The sequence below is a fragment of the Culicoides brevitarsis genome, chromosome 2, assembly GCF_036172545.1.
Source record: "Culicoides brevitarsis isolate CSIRO-B50_1 chromosome 2, AGI_CSIRO_Cbre_v1, whole genome shotgun sequence".
NCBI lineage: Eukaryota > Metazoa > Arthropoda > Insecta > Diptera > Ceratopogonidae > Culicoides > Culicoides brevitarsis.
Window position 1 is genome coordinate 3,925,098 of NC_087086.1, and position 21,463 is coordinate 3,946,560.

Genomic DNA, 21,463 nt, shown 5'->3' on the forward strand with positions numbered 1-21,463 from the left:
AATATTTCAACTGCATTCAAAGGAGCAAGCAGCGAGGCAAAGAGAGACGTGTGAGTGAGACGAATATTAATGAAAAAAGTGGATTTCGATATTTTTGCTGAGCACATGTGAGTCGTTAGCATGTTCGGAACGTGGATCAACGAGGGAGATAACAAAAAAAAATATTTTCTGAATTTTTCTGTCGATTGTGATGATTGCCGAATCATGTATTGAGGGAGATTTTTCACTTACGCAATAAAGATGGATCGGAAAGATAAGGAAATGGCGATTTGGCGGAAAGAAATGTTGCTTTCGAAGTTTTTATGGCTTATGTGTGACATAAATTTGGTAAGTTTTTGATGTTTTTGGGATGTTTACCGATAGAAAAGTTAAAGTTGAAGGATTTTTTTAAAAAGAAAATTAAATGAAAAACTGAATTTCAAGAAAAAAATTAAGATTAAGAAAATTAAGTGAATAAAATTTTAATTTTTAAATTACATTTTTAATAAAAAAAAAATAAATAATTTTTTAAGAAACTATAAAAAAAAATAAAGAAGTGAAAATTAGTTTTTTTACGATTTTTACATGAAATTTTTGTTTTGAATTCAAATATTTAATTTTTGGGTCGAAACAATTTTTTTTTTAATTTTTAATACAGAATTTAATATTCAATATTTATTTAATATTTAATAATTTTTATAAAGAAAATAAACTAAAATTAAATTTTTTCTTAAATAATTTTATCTTTAAAATCATAAAAAATATATTTTTTTCAAAATTTTTCAAACAAAAATTGAATATTCGTGAGTTGGATGAAAGAAATTTTTATTTTATTTTTATTCATAAAAAAATATAATTTTATAAAAATATTCGTTAAAAATTAAAAAAAAAATAAAATAAAATAAAAAAAAATATTAAAAAATAAATTTTTAAAGTTAGAATAAATTTTGCCTTCATTTTATAATTTTTTTAACTAAAAATTTAAAAAAACATTTTTTTTTTTTTCATTTTTATTTAATTTATTTAACACTTTTTGGTAGTTAATTTGATATTTTTGACGGTTAGTTTTTTTTTGTTTTGTATTTTTTTCAATCTGTTTTTTTTTTTAATTTTAATTTTTTGTATTTATCACCCTCGAGCAAAATAATCTCATATATGGACAATTTTTATCTGTTTTCTTCTAAAAAATATATATAAAATAGCATTTTTCATTATTTTTTATATTTGTCTTTTTTATTTTTATTTACCTAAAAGTCGATTTCTTTCATAAATTTTTTTATTACAAAAAAATTTTTTTTTCAGTAACTTTTATTTTTTTAGTTGGGTTTTATTTTTTAATTAATTTTTAGTGATAGTTAGACAGATAATTTAATTTTATTTTATTTACATGAAATATTTTTAGAGATTTCTTTTAGACAGTGGTACGGATAATTTTTTTTTTATTTTTATTTTTAGGCTCAATTAATACAGTCCTCTGAAGTAATGTGCAAAATATCATCTGATGGCGTCTCCACGGAGCTTTGTCGATGCTTTGGTAACGGAGATGTCGGATTACTCAACCCCGATTCGTGAATGGGCGACAACGTAGGACTTCGAGGGCGCAAAATTTGCTTTCGACGCGACTTTGATGTCGATAGACGGATTATCGTGGATGGCGTTTGTTGCTCTTGTACCAACGTAAGTGTATCTGCCAACTCTTGTATGTCTGTTTCTGTGGTTTTAATGCGTCTCCGTTGCGGCGGCGGAAGTGCAGGCAACACGAGAAGATGTTGTTGTTGCGATTCGTTCCTGATGGCGGATGTCGGGAGAATTGTTTGATGTGTCACAGTCGAATATTGTCCATTCGGGGATGCTTGTTGCTGCACGGGCGACGTCACAATGAGAGAATTTCCCGTATTTTGTTGCGGCAAGGGACGAATTTGGTTCTGTTTGACTTGAGCAGCGGCGGCAATGTGTCGACAACGCGGGCGACGATACCGTTTGCCGAGTACACGGAACATATGACGAAGGCGGATGACGGGACGAATGCTTCGAACTCGCATCCGCTTCGAGGGCGTCGGATTATTCGAGGATGAAGATGATGGCGGCATAATTGTCGTTGTCGATGAGGAGGAAATGTTACTCAAACTACTGCTGATTGTGATTATCTCTTGCACGTTGTCCGTTTGAGGCGTTGGCGCGGAATTATTGTTCGGACTGGCATCGTTATTCCCGTTCATTACGCTAAAATTATTATTATTGGCACTATTTTCGTCGTAACTGCTAATCGTAATTGTCGTCGATGTCGTTGTCGCTTGTTCCAAATTGTTATTTTGCTGATCCGAAGTCTCGGGATTGCCAGTTTCGTTCATTTGGCGAACATTTACGACGGAATTGGGCAAATTTTGGGTCAAAAACTGCGATGCCATCGGAACATCGGGCGAATCTGGGACATTCGAGCAACAATTCCACTTTCGTCGCCATCTGTGATGCTTCGTAGCGACAGTTTTGATGCAACAACGCTTATCCTCCATCGATGCAGAGACCCGTTGTTGCTGTTGTCGCGTCACAGGACGTTTTATCCTGAAACTACAGAACGTACATTGTTCCGTATAATGCAAAAATGCCGTTTCTCGACGTGATTGCTCGAGAATTCCCGTAACTGTAGCGACAGCAGGTTGATTTTCGACAAATTCCGAGCAACAATGAAACGTTTTAGACTCGTATCGGGCCTCATCTTCCGGATAATAATTAATTCGAGAGAGATCATTCATGGAATTTTCGGGATTTGCATCTTCCAACACCGAACACATGTAATAAGCTTTGTGTCGATGATGATGCGATTCAACTGTGTCGCAGCAATAAAGCGTTTTTGGGCGATTTTGAGACTCAATATCGACATGGGCGACATTTTCACTGTTCGAAATTGGGTTTATGTTCGAACAAAAATACGCTTCAGCACTTTTACTCCGGAAAAATGTCGTATATCGACGATTTGAGGTCCCATTTTGATGATTTCCCCCATTTGACGTTTGCTGAAGTCCATTTTCCTTCTTGTGATGCGTGCCATTCTTCTGCGTATATTGCGGCGGATAAGCGTTCGTTGCTGAAGTTCGTTGATTTCGGATATATTCGTACGTGGTAAGGCCCAAATACGAGATGTAGACATGGAAAAAGCACAAATGCAGTAAAAGTCCTGCCGAAATTGCCGCTAAAAGTCCCACAGTTGCTGCGAAAATCACGAAAATTGTTCCGTTGATGCTCAATCCGAGATTTTTGTCGTCGTCATCGAGTGTTTCGACGAGCGTTTCGTTGTTTTCCGTGCCATTTCCGATCAACACATTTGTCAAGTTGCCAATTAGTGTCGCATTTGTCTGTTCAATAACTTCATTAATTATCGTTGTTCCCTCATTTTCGTCGAGTAACGTGTCATTTACTGCGACAACGTCGCTCCATATGTTCAGCCAGTCTGGTTTAAAATAATAAAGAGTAATTTCCGCAATGCATGCGGTCAATATAACCAAAACAGCAATCACGGCGCTCAGTACACACATAAGGAATGCCACATAATTCCTGCCTCCGATACAGTGATTCAACCACTTGCCTACGTGTTGCCGTTGGTTAGTTGTTGATTGGGATGAGAAAGGTGAGAAACATGAAATTGAGTTATGAAATTTAATATTTTTTTGTTTTTTTCGTTGCAGAAGGGAGAGAGAATGAGTTTCGGGGTGAGACAATAACACTGCAGGTGGTTTTTGTGTGCTAACATCCACAAAAATTGGATTCTAATTAGTTATTTTATGGGGAATTAGCACAGAGGGATGGCGAAATTGCTCTACAAATGATAATTAAGGAACATAAAAAGGCGACAAAAGTCATGGAATATTGATTTTTATGAGAAAAAATTTTTTAAAAATTGTTTCGTGAGATTTTAGAGACTAAAAATTGTTAATTTAAAAAATAAAAAAAAAATTAAACTTCTGAAATTTTTAAAAATTTGTAATTTTTAAGTTTCAAAAAAAATATTTTTTTTTATTTAAATAATTTTTTTAATTTAATTTTATTTTAATTTTAATCATTTATTTTTTTTAATTTCTGAAATTCTTTAAGATTCAAAAATTTTTAAATCTTCAAAATATTTTTTTTAATTATCTTTTTTTATTTTTATCTTAATTTAAATTTTAATCTTAATTTAATTTTTTTAAACTTTTAAAATGTATTCAAAAAAATTCTGAAATTCTTAAAAATTTTTATTTTTTTTAGTTTAAAAAATTATTTTTTTTAAAATATTTTTTAGTTTCATTTTATATTTTTTTTAATTATTTTTTTTGTTTTTATTTTGATATCATGAAGTCTCCAAAATATGAAAAAAAATTAAAAAAAAAAATTAAATTTAAAAATATCTCAAAAAAAATTTCTTAAGACTTTAAAAAGTAATAGAAAATTCAAAATGTCGCAAAAATTTAATTTAAAAAATAACTAATTTGAGAAATTTTTTTATAGATAAAAAGTCTTCAAAATCTGATTTCAAAAATTTTATAAAAAAAAAGTTAATTTGAAAAAATATTAATTATTTTTATTTAAAAATAAAAATTTTTAAAAATCTTCTAAATTAAATTTTTCATGTAAAAAAAAAAATCAAATTTGAACAATATTTGCAAAATTCAATTTAATTTAAATGATTCAAGAAGTTTTTAAAATTTTAACTTAATTTCAAAAATTATAATTTCATATTTCTCAAAGTCTACAAAAAAATTGGAAATTTATTGAAAAGTCTACAAAAAATCACTTTTAACTTCTTGAAATTGTTTTTTCGAGCATCGGGTAATAAAATGAACAACTAAAATCGCCCAAACTGCCCTTGACTCCATCAAATTCGTGCAAATGTTATACAAATGAACATTTTTTATCGCCGTCCTATTTAGTTAATATTTATATTTTCACTCGTTCTCCATAAGCAGTTAATATCGATTTTTTCCTCACACAAAACAAAAAGTCGTTCACTACTTTTTTTTTCTTCTTCGAGGTGACTAAAAATATTCTTTGCTTGAATTATTTATTTATTGGTGCTAATGCAAAGGAATGTTGTTGGATGAAGACGAAGAAGAAGACCAAATTGATTATAATTCAATAACGTTCGACAGAGCAAATCAATATTCTGTGACTTTTGTGCCTATTAATGGAAAATTGATTGAAAGTCGTAAAAAATTGATGGAAAAAGGTTCGAATTGTTGCGTAGTTCTAACTAAAGAATGTAAACGAAAGAGAAAAAATCGACCGTAATTAATTAATGTTGCGATATGATGAGAGCACGTCATGCAACAAGACACTGTGTGGTGAAAAAAAAATAATGAAAAAAAAATATGAAAAAACGTGAAATCGTCAGCCGCTTTTCCCATGTGGTTCATTAATTCGTTATGTGTGTGAGTGTTTGATTGGGTGAGAATTTTATATAGACATTGAGGGTGTCTGAATGATTTGTGTGTTTTGGCAGATTTTGACAAACTATAGTCAGTTCGTTGGACATTTCGTGTTTAAATAGGTGTTTCAGGTATGAAAGGTGTGTCGAAATTTATGGAAAGTGACACTGTTTTGAAGGATAAAAATGATAATGAGGAGTTTATTTGAATGAAAATGTCGTAAAATTTAATAAAATTCTCGTAAAAAATAATTAGAAAAAAGTTTGAAAGTCTCCAAAATAAATCTTTAAAATTTTAAAAGATTAAAAAACCAAATTTTTGAAGTATAGAAGTCTTTAATATAAAATTTTATTATTTTAAAAGTCATAAAAATTAAATTTTTGAAATTTTAAAAATTTTTAAGTCTCCAAAATATTTTTTATAATATTGAAAATGTTTTAGATTTTAATAATTTTTTAGAAATTTTGAAGTTTTAAAAAATTTTTTTAAAAATTTAAAGTCTTCAAAAAAAAAAATTTTTTTTAAATCTACAAAAAATTTTTTAGGATTGCAAAAGTCTCCAATATAATTTTTTATAATAAAAAAAATAAAAAAAAAATAAATTTCATCATAAAAATAAATTTTTCAAAATAAAAATAAATAAAGTCTCTAAAAATAAATATTTAGAATTATTTAATTATTTTATTCTTTAAACTTTTGAAGTCTACAAAATAATTTTTTGAAATTTTATAAGTCTACAAAGTTAAATTTTTAAATTAAAGGTCTACAAAGTTAAATTTAAAAAAAATAAATTATTTATAATATTAATTATTTTTTATTAATTTTTATCAACTTTTGGAATAAACTTTTAAAAATTTTAAAGTCTACAAAAAAAATTTCTGAACTGTAAAAGTCTCCAAAATAAATTTTAAGAAAATTTGAAGTCTACAAAAATTTTTTTTTGAACTTTTGAAGTCTTTTAAATAAATTTTAGAGTTGTAAAAGTCTCCAATATAAATTTTTATGATTGTCAAACTCTACAAATTCAATTTTTAAGCTTCTGAAAGTCTACAAAATGTGATTTCTGACAACTGAAAGTCAAATAAATCTATTTAAAAGCCCTGTCAATGTCTATAAAAAGTAATTTTAACTTTATAAGTATCTTAATAATGACTCAAGAGACTTTTCTAATGACTTTATCATCAAATTGAAGCAACTTTCTTGTGTCAATGTCGAATGTGCTCAAACCAAAAAATAAATCATAGCTCAAAAAATGATAAAAAGCAGTGTTTCATGGAGAGATACAGAGAGAAAGAGAGAGACAGGTAAAAATAAATATATAAAAAAATTCAAAAAGTAACGTACAATGATGATCAAATCTACCGACGCACTTATTGCAAACAGAGCAGTGTTTTGTGCGATTACTAGTTGTTTTTATATTGCACAAATGGCAGCGTCCATTTTCGATCACGTGTGCATGCTTTGCACGATCAAATTCGGGAACAACTTGCCTTGTGCTGATGCGTCGCAGCTCCCGATCCGCTGGATCTGTCAAAACCGCAGCGATGTGCGAGACGACGTGCACGACAAAAAGCACCGTCAACACGCAATAAAAAGCCGGCTGAAGGTTCGGCGGCAACACGGGAATCAGCAATGCGAATGCCGCTGTCACGAAAATTACAATGGCGATCCAACCGGCGATCTGCAACGGATGCAAGGGCAACTGGAAGCCGTGTACACGACGATCCTTGCGATACTCATTGGCGCCCAAGTTGTCTTGGTAGGAACAGCAACGCGGCGATTCGTGAATTCGGGAGGTTTGCGCTTGTTGTTTCTGCTTTTGCAACTTTAATGCTTCAGCTTTTTCCGCAAATTCTCGTTGTTGGTGCTCTGTGAGCATGATACGACTCAGTCAAAACTTCGATTGTGTGAATTTTACCCAAATCGTCGCCTTTCATAGCACTTTGCTCTCACTTCATGTCCTTTTTTTCATTAAAATCCTTTTTTTCTTATTTTTTGTTATATAATAATTTTTTTTTTATTTTATAAAACTTTTTTTTTTATTTTTTGTTTTTTTTTATAATTTTCACTACAAGCGCACTTTTTTCATCGGTGTCTCCATAAAACTTAAGACACTTTAAATGCAAATTGTTAATTTTTTATTTTATTTTTTTTTGTATCCACAGTTCGGAGAGTTTTTGTGATGCAACAAGAAATCGACGGAAAATTGCGTGGGCGTGTTTTTTTTTATTTATTTATCGATATCGATGATAGAGTATTATTTGTTATTTTATTATTTAATGTTCAGTCAGTGTTTGTTGAACGAAACGAAAAAAAAAGTGAACCAAGGTAACTACAACAAACAACACTTTTCAAGCACAGAAGAAACGAAGAAAAGTAAAATTTGTGGAAAATTATTGAAAAATTTGAATTTTCTACATTTGTTTCCACATTTTTTTAGGACCGTTTTGTTTTTTTTTATTAAATATTTTTTTTTCTTTGTTACAGAATTTCTTTTCCTTTAAAATTTGATAAATGAAAAGCGAGTTTTACGGTTTGAACGACTAATCGTGAAGAGAGTTGAGCAGCTACTGAGCAATATTTTGTTATGTTGTGCGGTGCAAGGAAAAACATTTCCATGGAGAGAAAATGGGAGAGCGGAAAATTTTTGTTAAAGAGAGAAAAGGACATGAAATTGTTCTTGGAAGGGAATGTTGTGAAATGAACATGTAGAAAATTGCGTGGAAAAAGCAAACAAAATAACAAAGGGGGTAATTACAAGTTAATCGAAATGCATTTTTTGGGGTAAAAATTTTTTTTGGGAGAAATTTGATGTCTGTCTGTTAAAATAATTTTGAAAAATTCAATTTTTTGATTTTTTTAAGGGAAGAAAAAATTAAAAAAAAAATATTTTTTCAAGAATTTTAGAAAAAAAATAATTTTTTGTATATAAAATGTTCAAATTTGCTTCTTAATGAAGAATTTTTTAAAAATTAAAAATAATTTGGATGAAAAAAATATAATTTCTTTTATAATAGAAAATACTTTAAATTTGAAAAATGTCGCATTTTCAATAGAATTTTATTATTTTTAAAAAAATTAAAGTTTTACAGGAAAAATTTATTCAGATTTTATTACTAAATTATTTTATTAAATTTCTCTTAAAAAATTAATTTCAACATATTTAAAAAGTTATTTCACCAAATTTTTTTAAAATATTAATTTTCTTAATTTAATTTTATTTTATTAAATTTTTAAATAAATTATTAAAAATAATAAAAATTAAAATTTTGCTCGAAATGCTTTTAAAATATAAATCCAAAACTAAAATTAATTAAAAAATTTTAAAAAAAAATTTAATTTTAAAAATTTAATTTAATTTTTATTTAATTTTAATTTTTTTAATTTTTTTTAAATTTTGATTTAAATTGAAGTCTAATTTTATAAAAAATACTGTAAAAAAATTAAAAATAATTTAAAATAATTTTCAATTAAAATTTTATCTTATTTTTTTTTTAAATTGCATAAAGCGCTCATACGAATTTTCCTTCAAAGCCGCTCAAAAACTTGTAAACTTTTAATATTTTCGACAAACTCGTACAAAACGAGACCTTTAATTTCATTCATCGCCCCTTTTTTGTTAAATTACTCTTCACGCCTTTGCTAAATACAAAAACATTCTCCAAAAACTTTCGGTGTAATTAGGAAGTCAAACAAGAGACACATGTTTCTGTTGTTTTTACTTGCGAGCAACTTAATCTTTCTAATCTGCGACAATCGCGTGAAATGTGACGAGATAAACAGGTCTGCGCTCAATGTGAATACAAATATTGCAAATGATGCAAAAATAAACATTTTGCAACAAAATAAACCCCTCGTCAAATAAAAAAAGGCAATAAAATGAAATTTCGTGTCATAAAATTCATCCCCCTTCAAAAAAAACCGACAAAATTCCATAACATTCGATTTCCATCATCTACCGGGAAATTTTTTTGTTAGAAGAAGAAAAACAGAGAAAGAGAGAATTTGAAACGAATGGAAATCCAATTTGGTTCTGTATTCACGAAGGGATGTTAAGCCACAATGACGTCTCGCATCTCGTCTCGTACAGACTGAAATTTATTGATTTTCCGCTGTACGACGGCAACAATGGGATGCAATGTTATGCCAAAGCTATCGCCATCTGTTCCCACTAATAAATAAATGTTGCTCGTTCTCTCTGTGCCGCGTACTGAAGATGTCATGTGTTGCTTCAAAATTTAATCCGATGAGTAAAATTTAAGAAAAATTCTGTGAAATTAAAAAAATTTCTTTAAAAATTTAATTTAAGAAAAAATATCATATAATTAATAAAAAAATTTTTATTATAAATATGAGGATATTTAAATTTAAAAAAAATAATTAATTAAATTAATTTAATAAAAAAAAATTAAATAAATTAACTTAATTTAAAAAAAATATTTAACTAAATTAATTTTATTATTAATTTAACAATTATTTTTATAAATTTAAAAAATTAGATAATTTCTTTAAAAAAATTAAATTATTTCTTTTTTTTAAATATTAAAAAAAATACAATTTTTAATTTTAAAAAAATTTTTAAATTTTTCATGTAAATAATTTAATTTTTAACTAATTTAATTTAACTAATTTTTATCTTATATTTTTATAATTCGAAAAATTTTCTTTAAAATAAAAAATTAATGAAAAAATTATAAAAATTATTATTTTTTTTAAGAATTTTATTTTTAAGAATTTAAAAATATTTTCTTTTCGAAAAAAATAAATTAAAAATTTTAAATTAAATTTTAATTAAATAATTAATTAATTTTAACTCTTGAAAAATAAAATCTAAAATTTTCGTCTAAAAATAATTAAATTATTTCTTTAAAAAAAATCTACTAAAAAAATAAAAAATTTTAATTCGCAAAATTTTCCTTAAAATAAAAATTTAATGAAATTATTTTTTTAAAAAATTAAATATCCTTTAACTGATTTTTAATTAAAAGAATAAAATTTTTGCTTAAAAAAATAAATTTAATTAAATTCAAAAATTTCTTAAACTTCTTTGAAAATTCATATTTTCTTTTTTTTCTAATTTTTGCACTTTTAGGTCAAATTTCTAACATTTTTTTCATTCTCTTTCATCGCACAGCACGGAAATGATAGGTCAAAATGCAAAACTGAACACAATAAAAAATATTTTTACAATAAAAGTCCATCGCAGTTGTCGGTTCACAGTTAATTAAAGTTCCTCGCCGCATCAACATGTCACTTCCAAGCGAATATTTCAAAGATAAAACTGTTTTTGTGACGGGTTGCACGGGACTCGTCGGCCAATTACTCATCGAAAAGTTAATCCGCTTGAATGTTCATCGCATTTTTGTGCTCGTGAGACCCAAAAAGGGCATTTCTCCAATTGAACGAATGACAGCTCTCTTTGGAACGCCAATTTTCGCCGATCCGAACAACAATGTCGCTGAAAACAAGAAAATTTCAAAGAAAATTCGAATTTTGGAAGGAGATCTCGCCGAAAATAACTTCAATTTATCATCAGAAGATCAAAATTTGCTCACCGAAGAGACAGAAATTGTCTTTCACGCCGCAGCTCACGTCAGATTCGATGATTGCTTGAAGGATTGTGTCACGATAAACGTTAAAGCGACCCGAGAATTGCTTTTAATGGCAGAAAAAATGACAAAACTCTCGTCTTTTGTCTATGTTTCAACGGCTTTCGCTCAAATGCATCACAAACTTGTCTCGGAAAAGTTCTATCCGGCATCGATTTGTCCTGATATCATGATAAAAGCACTTGAATTGTTCGAAAATGAAGATTACATCGACACTTTTACGCAAAAAATCATCGCGCCGCATGTCAATTCTTACACTTTTTCCAAAACTTTGGCTGAGGAGCTCATAAATCGATGGAAAATGAAGTTGCCTGTTTGTGTGGTTCGTCCTTCGATCATTTTGACGACTCATAAGGAGCCATTTCCGGGTTACACGAGCAATTTTTACGGCATCAACGGGATTATTTGCGGCGTTGGCTTCGGAATTATGCGAGTTACGAACATTGGACCGGAAACTTTGTCGGATATCGTGCCCGCTGACTACGTTTCGAACTTTATATTGCTCGCAGCATGGAATCAAACGCAAAAAACGAGTCGAGAAGTGGTTTTTAACTGTTGCGCGAACGAAAAATCCGTGACAAACAAGTTTGTTGGCGATAAATCTGTGGAAATTGGGAAAACGATGCCTTTGAAAAGGAGTTTATGGAAGATTTGTTACACATCGAGGAATTTTCATGGATTTTTCTGCGTCGTTGAGCTCTTTTATCACATCTTGCCGGCATTTTTGTTCGATTTTTTGCTCATTTTGCAGCGACGAAAGCCGAAAATCGTAAAAATTTATCGCAAAATCGCCAAATTTCAAAATGCTTTGGGACAATTTTTCAATCGCGACTACAAATTCGACAATACAAACATGAAAAAAGTAATTGATGAGGTCAAATCGGAGCAGGAACGTGAAATCTTTCAATGTGACATCAGAAATATCAATTGGGACGAGTTTTGGCCCTTTTATATCAAAGGGATGCGTCGATATTTGATGAAAGAGGATGACGACACGATCGAAGAGGCACTCAAACGACATAAATTGCTCACGATTGTCCATAATTTCATCTTTGGAGTCATTTATTTGCAAATTTTGTACATTTTTGTCAAACTTTTGCTTTAGCGGCACGTTTCTCTGAAGAAATTTCATCGACATCGCCCGAATGACGCACGTGTCATACAAACCGACAATAGAATCCGAACAATTTCCCTCTTAAATTCCTTCTGTGGCGAGATGCCTACGCGTTCTCCGTTAGTTAATGAGTAAATGGAAATGCATGACGATGCGGAAAATCAATAAAGTTCATATTTCATAACGATGTCATCACTCACTCGATGTGCAAAACATAAAACATTGCCTTGAACGTCGTTAACGGAAGCAAATTTTCACTTTTTTATGCAAATTTTTTCGATTTATTTCAAAAAAATCCCGAAATCGATTATTTTTTGTATTCTTCAACAACTTTAAAAGCACAAAAGGAGAGTCAAACGTTTAAAATTGTGATATTTTGGTGCCTACCTTGATGCAATGCCAAAATGTATGTGACTCTTATTCACTTTTCCAATGAAATTTCACAATATTTTTGGTTATTTTCAATTTTCTTCTATGCACTTTGTCACTTTTAAACAATTGCCGATTACGATCACGCCGAATTTTTGATATTTACAGGAATATTTTGAGGAATTATTGCGCGACGATGTGAGAAATGTGTTATGAAAATCAGCTGTTTTTTGAAACTGGGCACGAAATTTTAGGTCTGTACGATGCGTTCGTATAACTCCATAGAACTCCATGCTGAAGAGTTTACCGTAAAGTTAGGGATTCTAAAAGAAAAAAAATATTTTGGGGAAATTTGAAATTTTCAGAGGTAAGTAAATACCTTTTAAAAATAATTACTATATAAAATTAATTTCAGAATGGCTTTGACACAGTTTTTGATTTAGTTTTGCTCTTGATTTAGTTTTCAAAATAAAACTATGTCAAAGAAAAAATTTTTTTTCAGTTTCAATTTTTTGGCAGTTTTGAGTTATAAAATGAATAAATATGATAAATTAGAGCCCTCTGACAAATTTTTATCCATTTGGAGCAAGATTTGACAAAAATTGCTTTGACACAGTTTTTGACATAGTTTTTCTCTTGATTTAGTTTTCAAAATAAAACTATGTCAAAGAAAAAATTTTTTTTCAGTTTCAATTTTTTGGCAGTTTTGAGTTATAAAATGAATAAATATGATAAATTAGAGCCCTCTGACAAATTTTTATCCATTTGGAGCAAGATTTGACAAAAATTGCTTTGACATAGTTTTTGACACAGTTTTTCTCTTGATTTAGTTTTCAAAATAAAACTATGTCAAAGAAAAATTTTTTTTCAGTTTCAATTTTTTGGCAGTTTTGAGTTATAAAATGAATAAATATGATAAATTAGAGCCCTCTGACAAATTTTTATCCATTTGGAGCAAGATTTGACAAAAATTGCTTTGACACAGTTTTTGACACAGTTTTTGACATAGTTTTTCTCTTGATTTAGTTTTCAAAATAAAACTATGTCAAAGAAAAAATTTTTTTTCAGTTTCAATTTTTTGGCAGTTTTGAGTTATAAAATGAATAAATATGATAAATTAGAGCCCTCTGACAAATTTTTATCCATTTGGAGCAAGATTTGACAAAAATTGCTTTGACATAGTTTTTCTCTTGATTTAGTTTTCAAAATAAAACTATGTCAAAGAAAAATTTTTTTTCAGTTTCAATTTTTTGGCAGTTTTGAGTTATAAAATGAATAAAAATGATAAATTAGAGTGACAAATTTTTATTTTTGGAGCAAGATTTGACAAAAATTGCTTTGACACAGTTTTTGACATATTTAGTTTTCAAAATAAAACTATGTCAAAAAAAAACTTCAGAGCATAAAAATGATTTTTCAGTTTCAGTTTGAAAAAAAAAATTATATATTGATATTATTAATTTTGAGCCTTCATAATATATGAAAGAAGGTCATTTTCAATACAAATTATTTTTTTTCTCTTCAGAGTTGTTTTTTAACCATTATTCAAAAAAAATTGATATAAAGTTCAGGCTCATTCTTACTTCAAAGAAAATTTTAAAAATTCATATCAAAATATATATTTTTTCAAAATATCTCTTTTTTTAAATCCTAAAGTTAATGAAATATAAAATTTTTACTTTAATTTTATATAATTCTCAACTTTTTGTAAAAAATCTTCAAAATTAAAAATTTTCTATTAAAATTACCAACTTTACGGTAATTGACATCTCAAAAATTTTACGCTTTGGGACTTTTTCACTCACGCCCTCTTCGGCAAAGTTTATCAAAACAACAAAAACAAATAATTTTCCTCAGAATTTTTGAAAATTTTACATTAATTTCAATTGTGACGAAAAAAGTAAATAAAAAAATTGCATCTTTTATTTAAAATGCAGCAATAAAACGTAAGAAATCCAAAAATCATCATCTCAAATCCCATAAACGAAGCAATTTTAGACGACAATAAATTCTAATCAGAATAATCTCACATGCAAAATAAATCATTAGAATTGTAAATCACGCTGATAGCAACAATCGTCGATCGAATATGAATGAATGAATGGGACAAGGTGAAGTTTGTTGATTGTTGTATCGTCTGCTGCCGATTAACTTTTGCCGATCGTCATCGTCGTCGTCGTTTTTTTCGAAATGTGTGTCAGTCTACATTTGATTGCCTTCCTACACAGACGTGCATTGCAAGTGTTTGCCTTTTAAAACAGCTTTTTGTCAATCAATCGGAAAGTGCTACTTAATTTGTTGTGAGTTTGTAATTTTTTTTATTTATAAACATTGTTAACCAACTGTCCAACTAATTAAACGAAAGAGAGGGAAGTGATTTTTTTTATCGACACTCGTCAATTGTTTGTAGATAATTTAATTAAATGCGATGATGTCGTTTCGAAATCCGGAATTTGTGCTACAATGAAAACGAAGTGTCAACAAAATTATTCATGCAACGAAAAGGGCTCGCATGAGAAAGTAGCGAATTACGTAAATCTCGTTGATTTAAAAAAAAAAATTTTTTTGAACTTCAAAAAATTGTCAAAAAACCTTGAATCAGACTTTGACCCTGAGCGACAACTGAGTCAACACAAATTGATAAAAAAAAAACAATTTTTGCCTCTTTTTGGCGATACACATCGACAGATAAAAGCTTGTCCCCCATTTTTTTGACGTGAATTCCTGATAATGTCGCTACTTATATGGAGAATACGGAAAACGGCGCAAAATATTTGTTTTTTATTGCCAAAAAAGTGTTATCGCAAGTCTATTGAAATGCCTTTTTATCAATACCGGGTTCGCAAAATTGACTCACGAGACGCGGTAATCAGCGGGCTACTGACAGATTATGACCGATTTGCCGTAATCAAGAATGATTTGTGCAAAAGAGATTTTTGTTTTGTATTTATTTACAATTTTTCAATAGAGGTCGATCGATAGATACGCGCAAGATAATTGATCGCGACGACGCCACGTACCTTCGTGAACGCGAACTTTGGAATTTGGATGTCTTATTTTTTGGTGTAATTTAATTACTTTATATTCAAATTGTTGGAATTTTTTTTGAGGAGCTGCGATTTTGTGAGAAAATTATTCAGATTTTTTTTTATTTTTTCTAAATTTTTTAAATAAAAAATTTAAAAAAAAAAATAAATTAAAAAATTAAAAAAAAATAAAATAAAAAAATAAAAAAAAAATATTAAAAATTAATTATTAATTATTTTTCTTTAATTTTAATTTTAAGAAAAAAAATATAATTTTATTTTTTTTTTTATTTAAATTACTTCAATTTATTTTTTTTATTTAAATTTTTAAGAAAAAAAAATTATAATTTTATTTTTTTTTTATTTTTAAAATATTTATTTTTCGAGACAATAAATTATTTTTTAATGTTTAATAAATATTAATATTTTTTAAATTAAAAAAATTAAAATCTTTGTAGAATTTTTATTTTCTAAAATTTAATTTTAATTTAAAAAAAATATTTAAAAAAAAAATTAAAAAATTCTCTTTTCTCGTGAAATTTCATATGAAAACAAACATTTTAATCACATGTAATAACCCCGAGAGCCATTTGTTTACATTCCAAAATTTCGTGAGCGCTGTAAAATGAGACTTGACTTTAAAGATAACGCTTGTACCTACACAAAAAGTAAAAAACAGAGAAGTTTTCTTATGTAATAAACCGGTCCGGTGCCTCTCATATGCAATAGAGAACAACGTGAACAACATTCAAAATTAATTTTTTGTCTTTTCTCATTTCCAGATTTGATGTTGCAGCTGGCAAACATACAAAAATGAGCTCTGAAAGTCATTTTTTCTTCGACGACGATCGAACATTGCCCGTGAAGAATTTTCACTTCAGCATCGTCGATTATTGCGTTTTTGCGTCGATGTTGCTGCTGTCTGCGGGATCTGGATGTTATTATGGATATTGGCGGTAAATTTTTATTTTTCACATTTTTTCGTGATTTTTCATTAAAAAAAATATTTTTTAGGCCTGCTCATGCGAAAAACTCAACAGATGAAGAGTCAAAAGACAGATCAAAACTCGATTTCGGCTCAAAATCCATGAACGATTACTTACTCGGGTCTCGTAAGATGAAAGCATTTCCTGTTGCGATGTCTCTCGTTGCAAGTTACATCAGCGGAGTCACTGTTCTCGGTACGCCATCCGAAATTTACAACTACGGAACGCAATATTGGTTAATTATCGTGCCAATTTTGCTCATGGGCATCACAGTTTCGATCGTTTTTCTGCCAGTTTTTAGTTCGTTAGGCGTCGGATCGTCCTATGAGGTAAGAAATTTCTCATAAAATTGATTAAAAACTCATAAAAATTGTTTTTTTAGTACTTGGAACTCCGATTTGACAACAAGATACGAACAATAGCCTCTGTGATGTTCGTCTTAGACGAGGTACGTACACGAAATTCCAACAAAATACGTCATTTGCACGTCATATCAGTACTGACGGTATAGACCAACGTTCTAAGTGTCAGTTTTTCGGATGTTTTCTGTGTTACGAGACTCGTGTTCAAAGTCTTGTACGGGAAAAAATTTCGCCTTTTTATACAAAATTTAGAAGTTTCTTGTAAAATGAGATATTTCTAACAACTATTGAGGCAAGAATAATATTCAATTTCCACAATCTGTTCAGATTTCGTACTTTATGTTCAGATCACTAAACAGACAAAGCCGAATGACATTTTTTTTTGTTTTGAATTTCGTATTTTTTAAAAATTTTACATAAAAATTAATTAAAATTTTAATTTTTTAGATACTTTTTCTGCCAATTGTTATCTACGTGCCAAGTTTAGCCTTCAACCAAGGTAAGATTTTGTTTTTTATAAATTTAAAAGTTCATAAAAAAATAACTTGAACTTGAATTTTTAATAAAACTCGATAAAGAAGAGCAAAGTTGAGTTAATTGCATATCGTTAGGGGCTCGAGTGTTTAATTTTTAGATTTTTTAAAATTTTTTTAAAAGAAATATTTGAACAACTTTTGATATTTTTAGTATTATTTTAGCAAAATATATTAATTTTTTACATTTTTTGTGTTTATAAAAATAAATTTTTTAATTTTTGTCATTTTTTTAACTTTTTTTTTTAATAAAAAAATTAACTTAAAGCTCTTCACAAAAAATACATAAATTTTTTGAATTGCTTGAGCATCAAGTTATTATAATTTATTTTTAAAATTTTAAAAATAAAAAAAAATTTATAATAATTTTAAAAAAAGATAAATAAAATATTTTTTATTAATTAATAATTATTTTAATAATTTTAAAAAACCTTTTTTTTAAAATTTTTTTTTTATATTTTTTTAAAACAAAAATGTCAATTTTTCATATTTAAAAGATTTTTTTTTTTTATATTTTTAAAATATCAAAATTGAAAATTTCTTAACAATTTTCAAGTTTTCAAGGAAAAAGAAAATAAATTAAATTTTCAAATTTTTTGAGCAAATTATAATTTTAATTTTTTTATATATATTTTTCAATTTTAAAATTATAAAAAAAATTTGTTTGTCTCTTATACAAAGAAATTGTTAAAAAAATTCACAATTTTGATATTTTGGAGCTCAAAAAAAATATATTTAAAATTCATGTAAATCAAATGTTTGAATTTTTAATAAATTTGAAACAAAATTTAAAAAAAAATAAAAATTAAAATTTTTTTCATTATTTTCTTTGCAGTAACGGGCATCAACTTATACCTCGTTGGTTTCATGGTCTGCGTAATTTGCCTTTTTTACACAATTTTGGGAGGATTACGAGCTGTTGTCTTTACCGACGCTTGGCAAATCATGGTAATGTTCATATCAATCGTTTGCATATCAGCTTTAGGCACTTATTACATGGGAGGCATTGGAGAAGTCTTCAGAATTGCAATGGAAGGCGGTAGAATTCAACTTTTTGAGTAAGATTTCTTCAATTTTTTATAAAATCAAATGTTAATGAGAATTTTTCTTGAAATTTTTAGATTCGATCCTTCATTATACAAACGCCAAACTTTCTACGGAGTAGTTTTCGGGGGATATCTCTATTGGACAGCGTTCAATGCTGTAAATCAGACAATGGTACAACGTTACATGTCGCTACCGAATTTGAAAACTGCCAGAACGTGAGTTTTTTTTAAATATTTTTTTTAAAAAATTAAATTTTCAATTTTTTCTTTTAGAGCAACGATGATTTACACGATCGGGATAAGTTTATTCGTCTCCGTTTGCTGTTATTGTGGTCTTTTGGTGTACGCAGCATATGCACATTGTGATCCCATGACTGCAGGCCTCATCAAAGCTGACGATCAATTACTTCCCGTGTACGTGATGCAAACTGTAGGACATCTTCATGGCATTCCCGGATTATTTATCGCGGGAGTTTTTGGTGCTGCGCTTTCATCGCTTTCTGTCGTCTTGAATTCAACCTCAGCTGTTTTGTACGAAGACATTTTAAAGGGAGTTTTTAAAATAAATCCTTCCGAACGAAATGCGGCGATTTTTGTCAAAGGAAGTATCCTCGTTTTGGGCGCTTTGGCGATGGGATGTCTCTTTATCGTCGAAAAACTCGGCGGAATTTTGGGAGTTGCGACTTCGTTATCAGCTATTGCCGCCGGAACTACCTTTGGAGTCTTCTTTCTCGGCATGCTCGTGCCATGGGCGAACGAAAAAGGCGCTTTTGTCGGTGCAATTTGCGGCGCTTTCATGTCCGGATGGGTTTCAATTGGATCACAAGCGATGGCAGCTGCGGGAAAATTAGTTTCGCAAAAACTCGAGGTCATGGTAGATCAATGCCCCATCGAATTAGGAAATGTAACGGCAACTCTTCCTCCCGAAATTGACGAAAGTGAAGTTTTTGCACTTTATCGGTTGTCATTTCATTGGATAAATCCCATTGGAGTGTTCACCGTTGTCATTATAGGAACGTTAGTTTCGTATTTCACGGGAGGCAGAGACCTAAAAACGATCGATCCGGAACTCATCTCGCCAATTATCCACAGATTCCTTCCCAAAGAGTGCTTTACCAACTTTGGACAATCCGTAAAAGCGAAAAAATCCTATGGAAGTTGCTCCGAACCGCTTCATGACATCAATATCGCGTGCATCACGAGCAACAATTCACAAACTTGCCTTCCGCATCATCAAAAAGTCGAGAGAACCGACAGCGAATGTCAAATTGTGGGCGAGAGATGATCCGGGTTTTTAATTTTTTTAGGTTTTTAGTCAATTCTTAAACGAAAAATAACAAAGATCTTACTGTGATATTTTTAACCCTGATCGTCGAGACCTCAAGTTCAATCTTTTTATAAGGAAATTTTGTACGGAGATAATTTTAAATAAAAAATAGTACTTCAAAATAACTTTTATTTCACTTTTTAACTCTAAAAGAGGAGAGTTTTACTGCATTTTGGCAGTCAAGGGATCGACTTCCAACGGATCTGTCGACTTTTGTACGGATTTCTTGCTTTCAAAGTAGACTTCTGCTACTTTTTCATCGTTTTTGGCGCCATTTTCGACTTTCGAAGCCTCGTCAACACTTCCGGGAATGGTCAAGAGCGTGATATCTTCTTCCAACAAGATACTTTCTTCTTCGGGAGTCACTTTCAACGAGTCATTGAACTCAACGGGGGTCGATTCATCAATTTTTGGGGCCTCATCGTCGAGTTTTGGGATCAGAGGCATGAAAGTTGTTTGAACTATGACAGGAACAGGGTCACTTATCTCAATGGGGGTAATATTTGTGAGGATTATTTCCTCATTTTTTACGTCAACATCAGGAATTTGGGCGATTTCGGGAAGTTTTTCGCCATTTTCAGTCAATTCATCAACAGAAATTTCTTGGTTTTGGTCAATAACGGGAGAAACTTTCAATAAATCTTCATTTTTCGTCATTTGTGTGTCAAATTTTGCGGGAGTCTCATCTTTTGAGGTCAAATCAAGGTCATCAGGAGCTTCAGCAGGCTCAATTTTGTCATCATCGGTAATTTTTTCATCATTTTCAGGTTCGTTAGTATCAGAATTTACGAAATTTTCATCTTTTTTTGTCAAATCAGGTTCAATTTTGTCATCTTCGGTTGAAATTACATCTTTTGGAGCATCAATTTTAGCATTATCGTCAGTTTTGGGTTCTTGCGAGAGATCAGGAGTGATCAATGGAACACTTAGAGGCATCTGTAACAACGAATTGTACTCGGAAAATGTCTTATGAGGCTCGTTTTCGATCTCCATGGAGTCATCGGGTGTAATTCGCGATACATCTTTGTCTCCTTTTGCATCGTCAACGATAACTTCGTCGATATTTTGTGCCAAAATCTTCTCAGGATCGTCACTGTCAATCTGTTCAACAGATTTAAGCGAGACTGAGTCGAGAAATTTTAAGAAATCGTCCCCCAAGGGAGATTGTTCGTCGTTATTTGCGCGTTTTTCTGTCTCATGTTCAGGAATTTTTGCTTCAGCGCCTGATTTTAGACCTCCAAGCCAATTTTCAACGTAACTAACCTTAAAAGGCTTCAGCGGAATCGAATCTTTGGTAGCCCATAACGCAACGGGAAAGACATTTTGATCTTTTTCCGGCTCTTCAGGGGGTTCCTCGACGACTGGCTTCAACATTTTATCACAAACAAGCTCCAACAAGACATCAGGTTGTAACTTTTCGAGCTTTACACGCGGTTTGTTGAATTTGTTCCGTCCGTATTTTTTCGAATACCATCCAGGAACAGGTAAATTCGATTTTCTTTCCTTCTTCTTGGGTTCTGTTGCGGATTTTTTCTTTTCTTTTGCAGCTTTTTCACGTTCAGCGCGTTCTTTGGCAAATTTGGGCATCAATTTTGGCTTCTTAACCTCGGATTTCTTGCTTTTGGAAAGTTCTTTCGGAGTTTCGTCGGATTTTTTTGCCTTAGATTTCTTCACAGGCTTCAGTATGTCATCGCAAGGCTCCTTTTTGATCTT

The 21,463-nt window shown here is 29.8% G+C and overlaps 4 protein-coding genes across 5 annotated transcripts in view; 2 read left to right on the forward strand and 2 right to left on the reverse strand.

Annotated features, from left to right (window-relative positions):
• Positions 1 to 12,687, reverse strand: part of LOC134832208 (sialin) — a 28,595-nt gene extending 15,908 nt beyond the window's left edge. Inside the window, exon 1 of the mRNA XM_063846174.1 lies at positions 12,489 to 12,687. The gene's annotated coding sequence lies outside the window, so the exon portion shown is untranslated. The remainder of the gene's footprint in view (positions 1 to 12,488) is intronic.
• On the reverse strand, positions 1,313 to 7,470 carry LOC134832673 (uncharacterized). Its single transcript, XM_063846782.1, has 2 exons — positions 6,723 to 7,470; positions 1,313 to 3,562 (listed from the first exon to the last, which is right to left on the reverse strand). The coding sequence occupies exons 1-2, from the start codon at positions 7,255 to 7,257 to the stop codon at positions 1,437 to 1,439; spliced, it is 2,661 nt and encodes an 886-aa protein (XP_063702852.1). The 5' UTR covers positions 7,258 to 7,470; the 3' UTR covers positions 1,313 to 1,436.
• Positions 10,626 to 12,092, forward strand: LOC134832674 (fatty acyl-CoA reductase wat-like). Its single transcript, XM_063846783.1, has one exon. It carries the CDS (start codon positions 10,626 to 10,628, stop codon positions 12,090 to 12,092), a length of 1,467 nt encoding a protein of 488 aa, XP_063702853.1.
• Positions 12,688 to 14,283: 1,596 nt separating the features above from the next.
• LOC134829768 (sodium-coupled monocarboxylate transporter 1) lies at positions 14,284 to 19,869 on the forward strand. 2 transcript variants are annotated; one of them, XM_063843013.1, is made up of 9 exons: positions 14,315 to 14,416; positions 14,520 to 14,770; positions 16,279 to 16,452; positions 16,511 to 16,811; positions 16,865 to 16,930; positions 17,292 to 17,343; positions 18,213 to 18,435; positions 18,499 to 18,639; positions 18,697 to 19,869. In XM_063843013.1, the coding sequence occupies exons 3-9, from the start codon at positions 16,310 to 16,312 to the stop codon at positions 19,706 to 19,708; spliced, it is 1,938 nt and encodes a 645-aa protein (XP_063699083.1). In that variant the 5' UTR covers positions 14,315 to 14,416; positions 14,520 to 14,770; positions 16,279 to 16,309; the 3' UTR covers positions 19,709 to 19,869. The 2 variants fall into 2 exon arrangements, with proteins under 2 accessions (XP_063699084.1, XP_063699083.1); XM_063843014.1 differs by lacking the exon at positions 14,520 to 14,770 and having other exon boundaries at positions 14,284 to 14,416.
• Positions 19,870 to 21,463: the final 1,594 nt, after the last annotated feature.

Bases quoted from the DNA above. Each gene is read 5' to 3' on its own strand.
- LOC134832674 (XM_063846783.1), top strand. From the start codon at position 10,626: ATGTCACTTCCAAGCGAATATTTCAAAGATAAAACTGTTTTTGTGACG.
- LOC134829768 (XM_063843014.1), top strand. From the start codon at position 16,310: ATGAGCTCTGAAAGTCATTTTTTCTTCGACGACGATCGAACATTGCCC. The intron at 16,812-16,864 runs GTAAGAAATTTC...TTGTTTTTTTAG, and splicing joins GCGTCGGATCGTCCTATGAG to TACTTGGAACTCCGATTTGA. The intron at 16,931-17,291 runs GTACGTACACGA...TTAATTTTTTAG, and splicing joins TGATGTTCGTCTTAGACGAG to ATACTTTTTCTGCCAATTGT.
- LOC134832673 (XM_063846782.1), bottom strand. From the start codon at position 7,257: ATGCTCACAGAGCACCAACAACGAGAATTTGCGGAAAAAGCTGAAGCA. The intron at 3,563-6,722 runs GTACGTTACTTT...GGCAACACGTAG, and splicing joins CGGTAGATTTGATCATCATT to GCAAGTGGTTGAATCACTGT.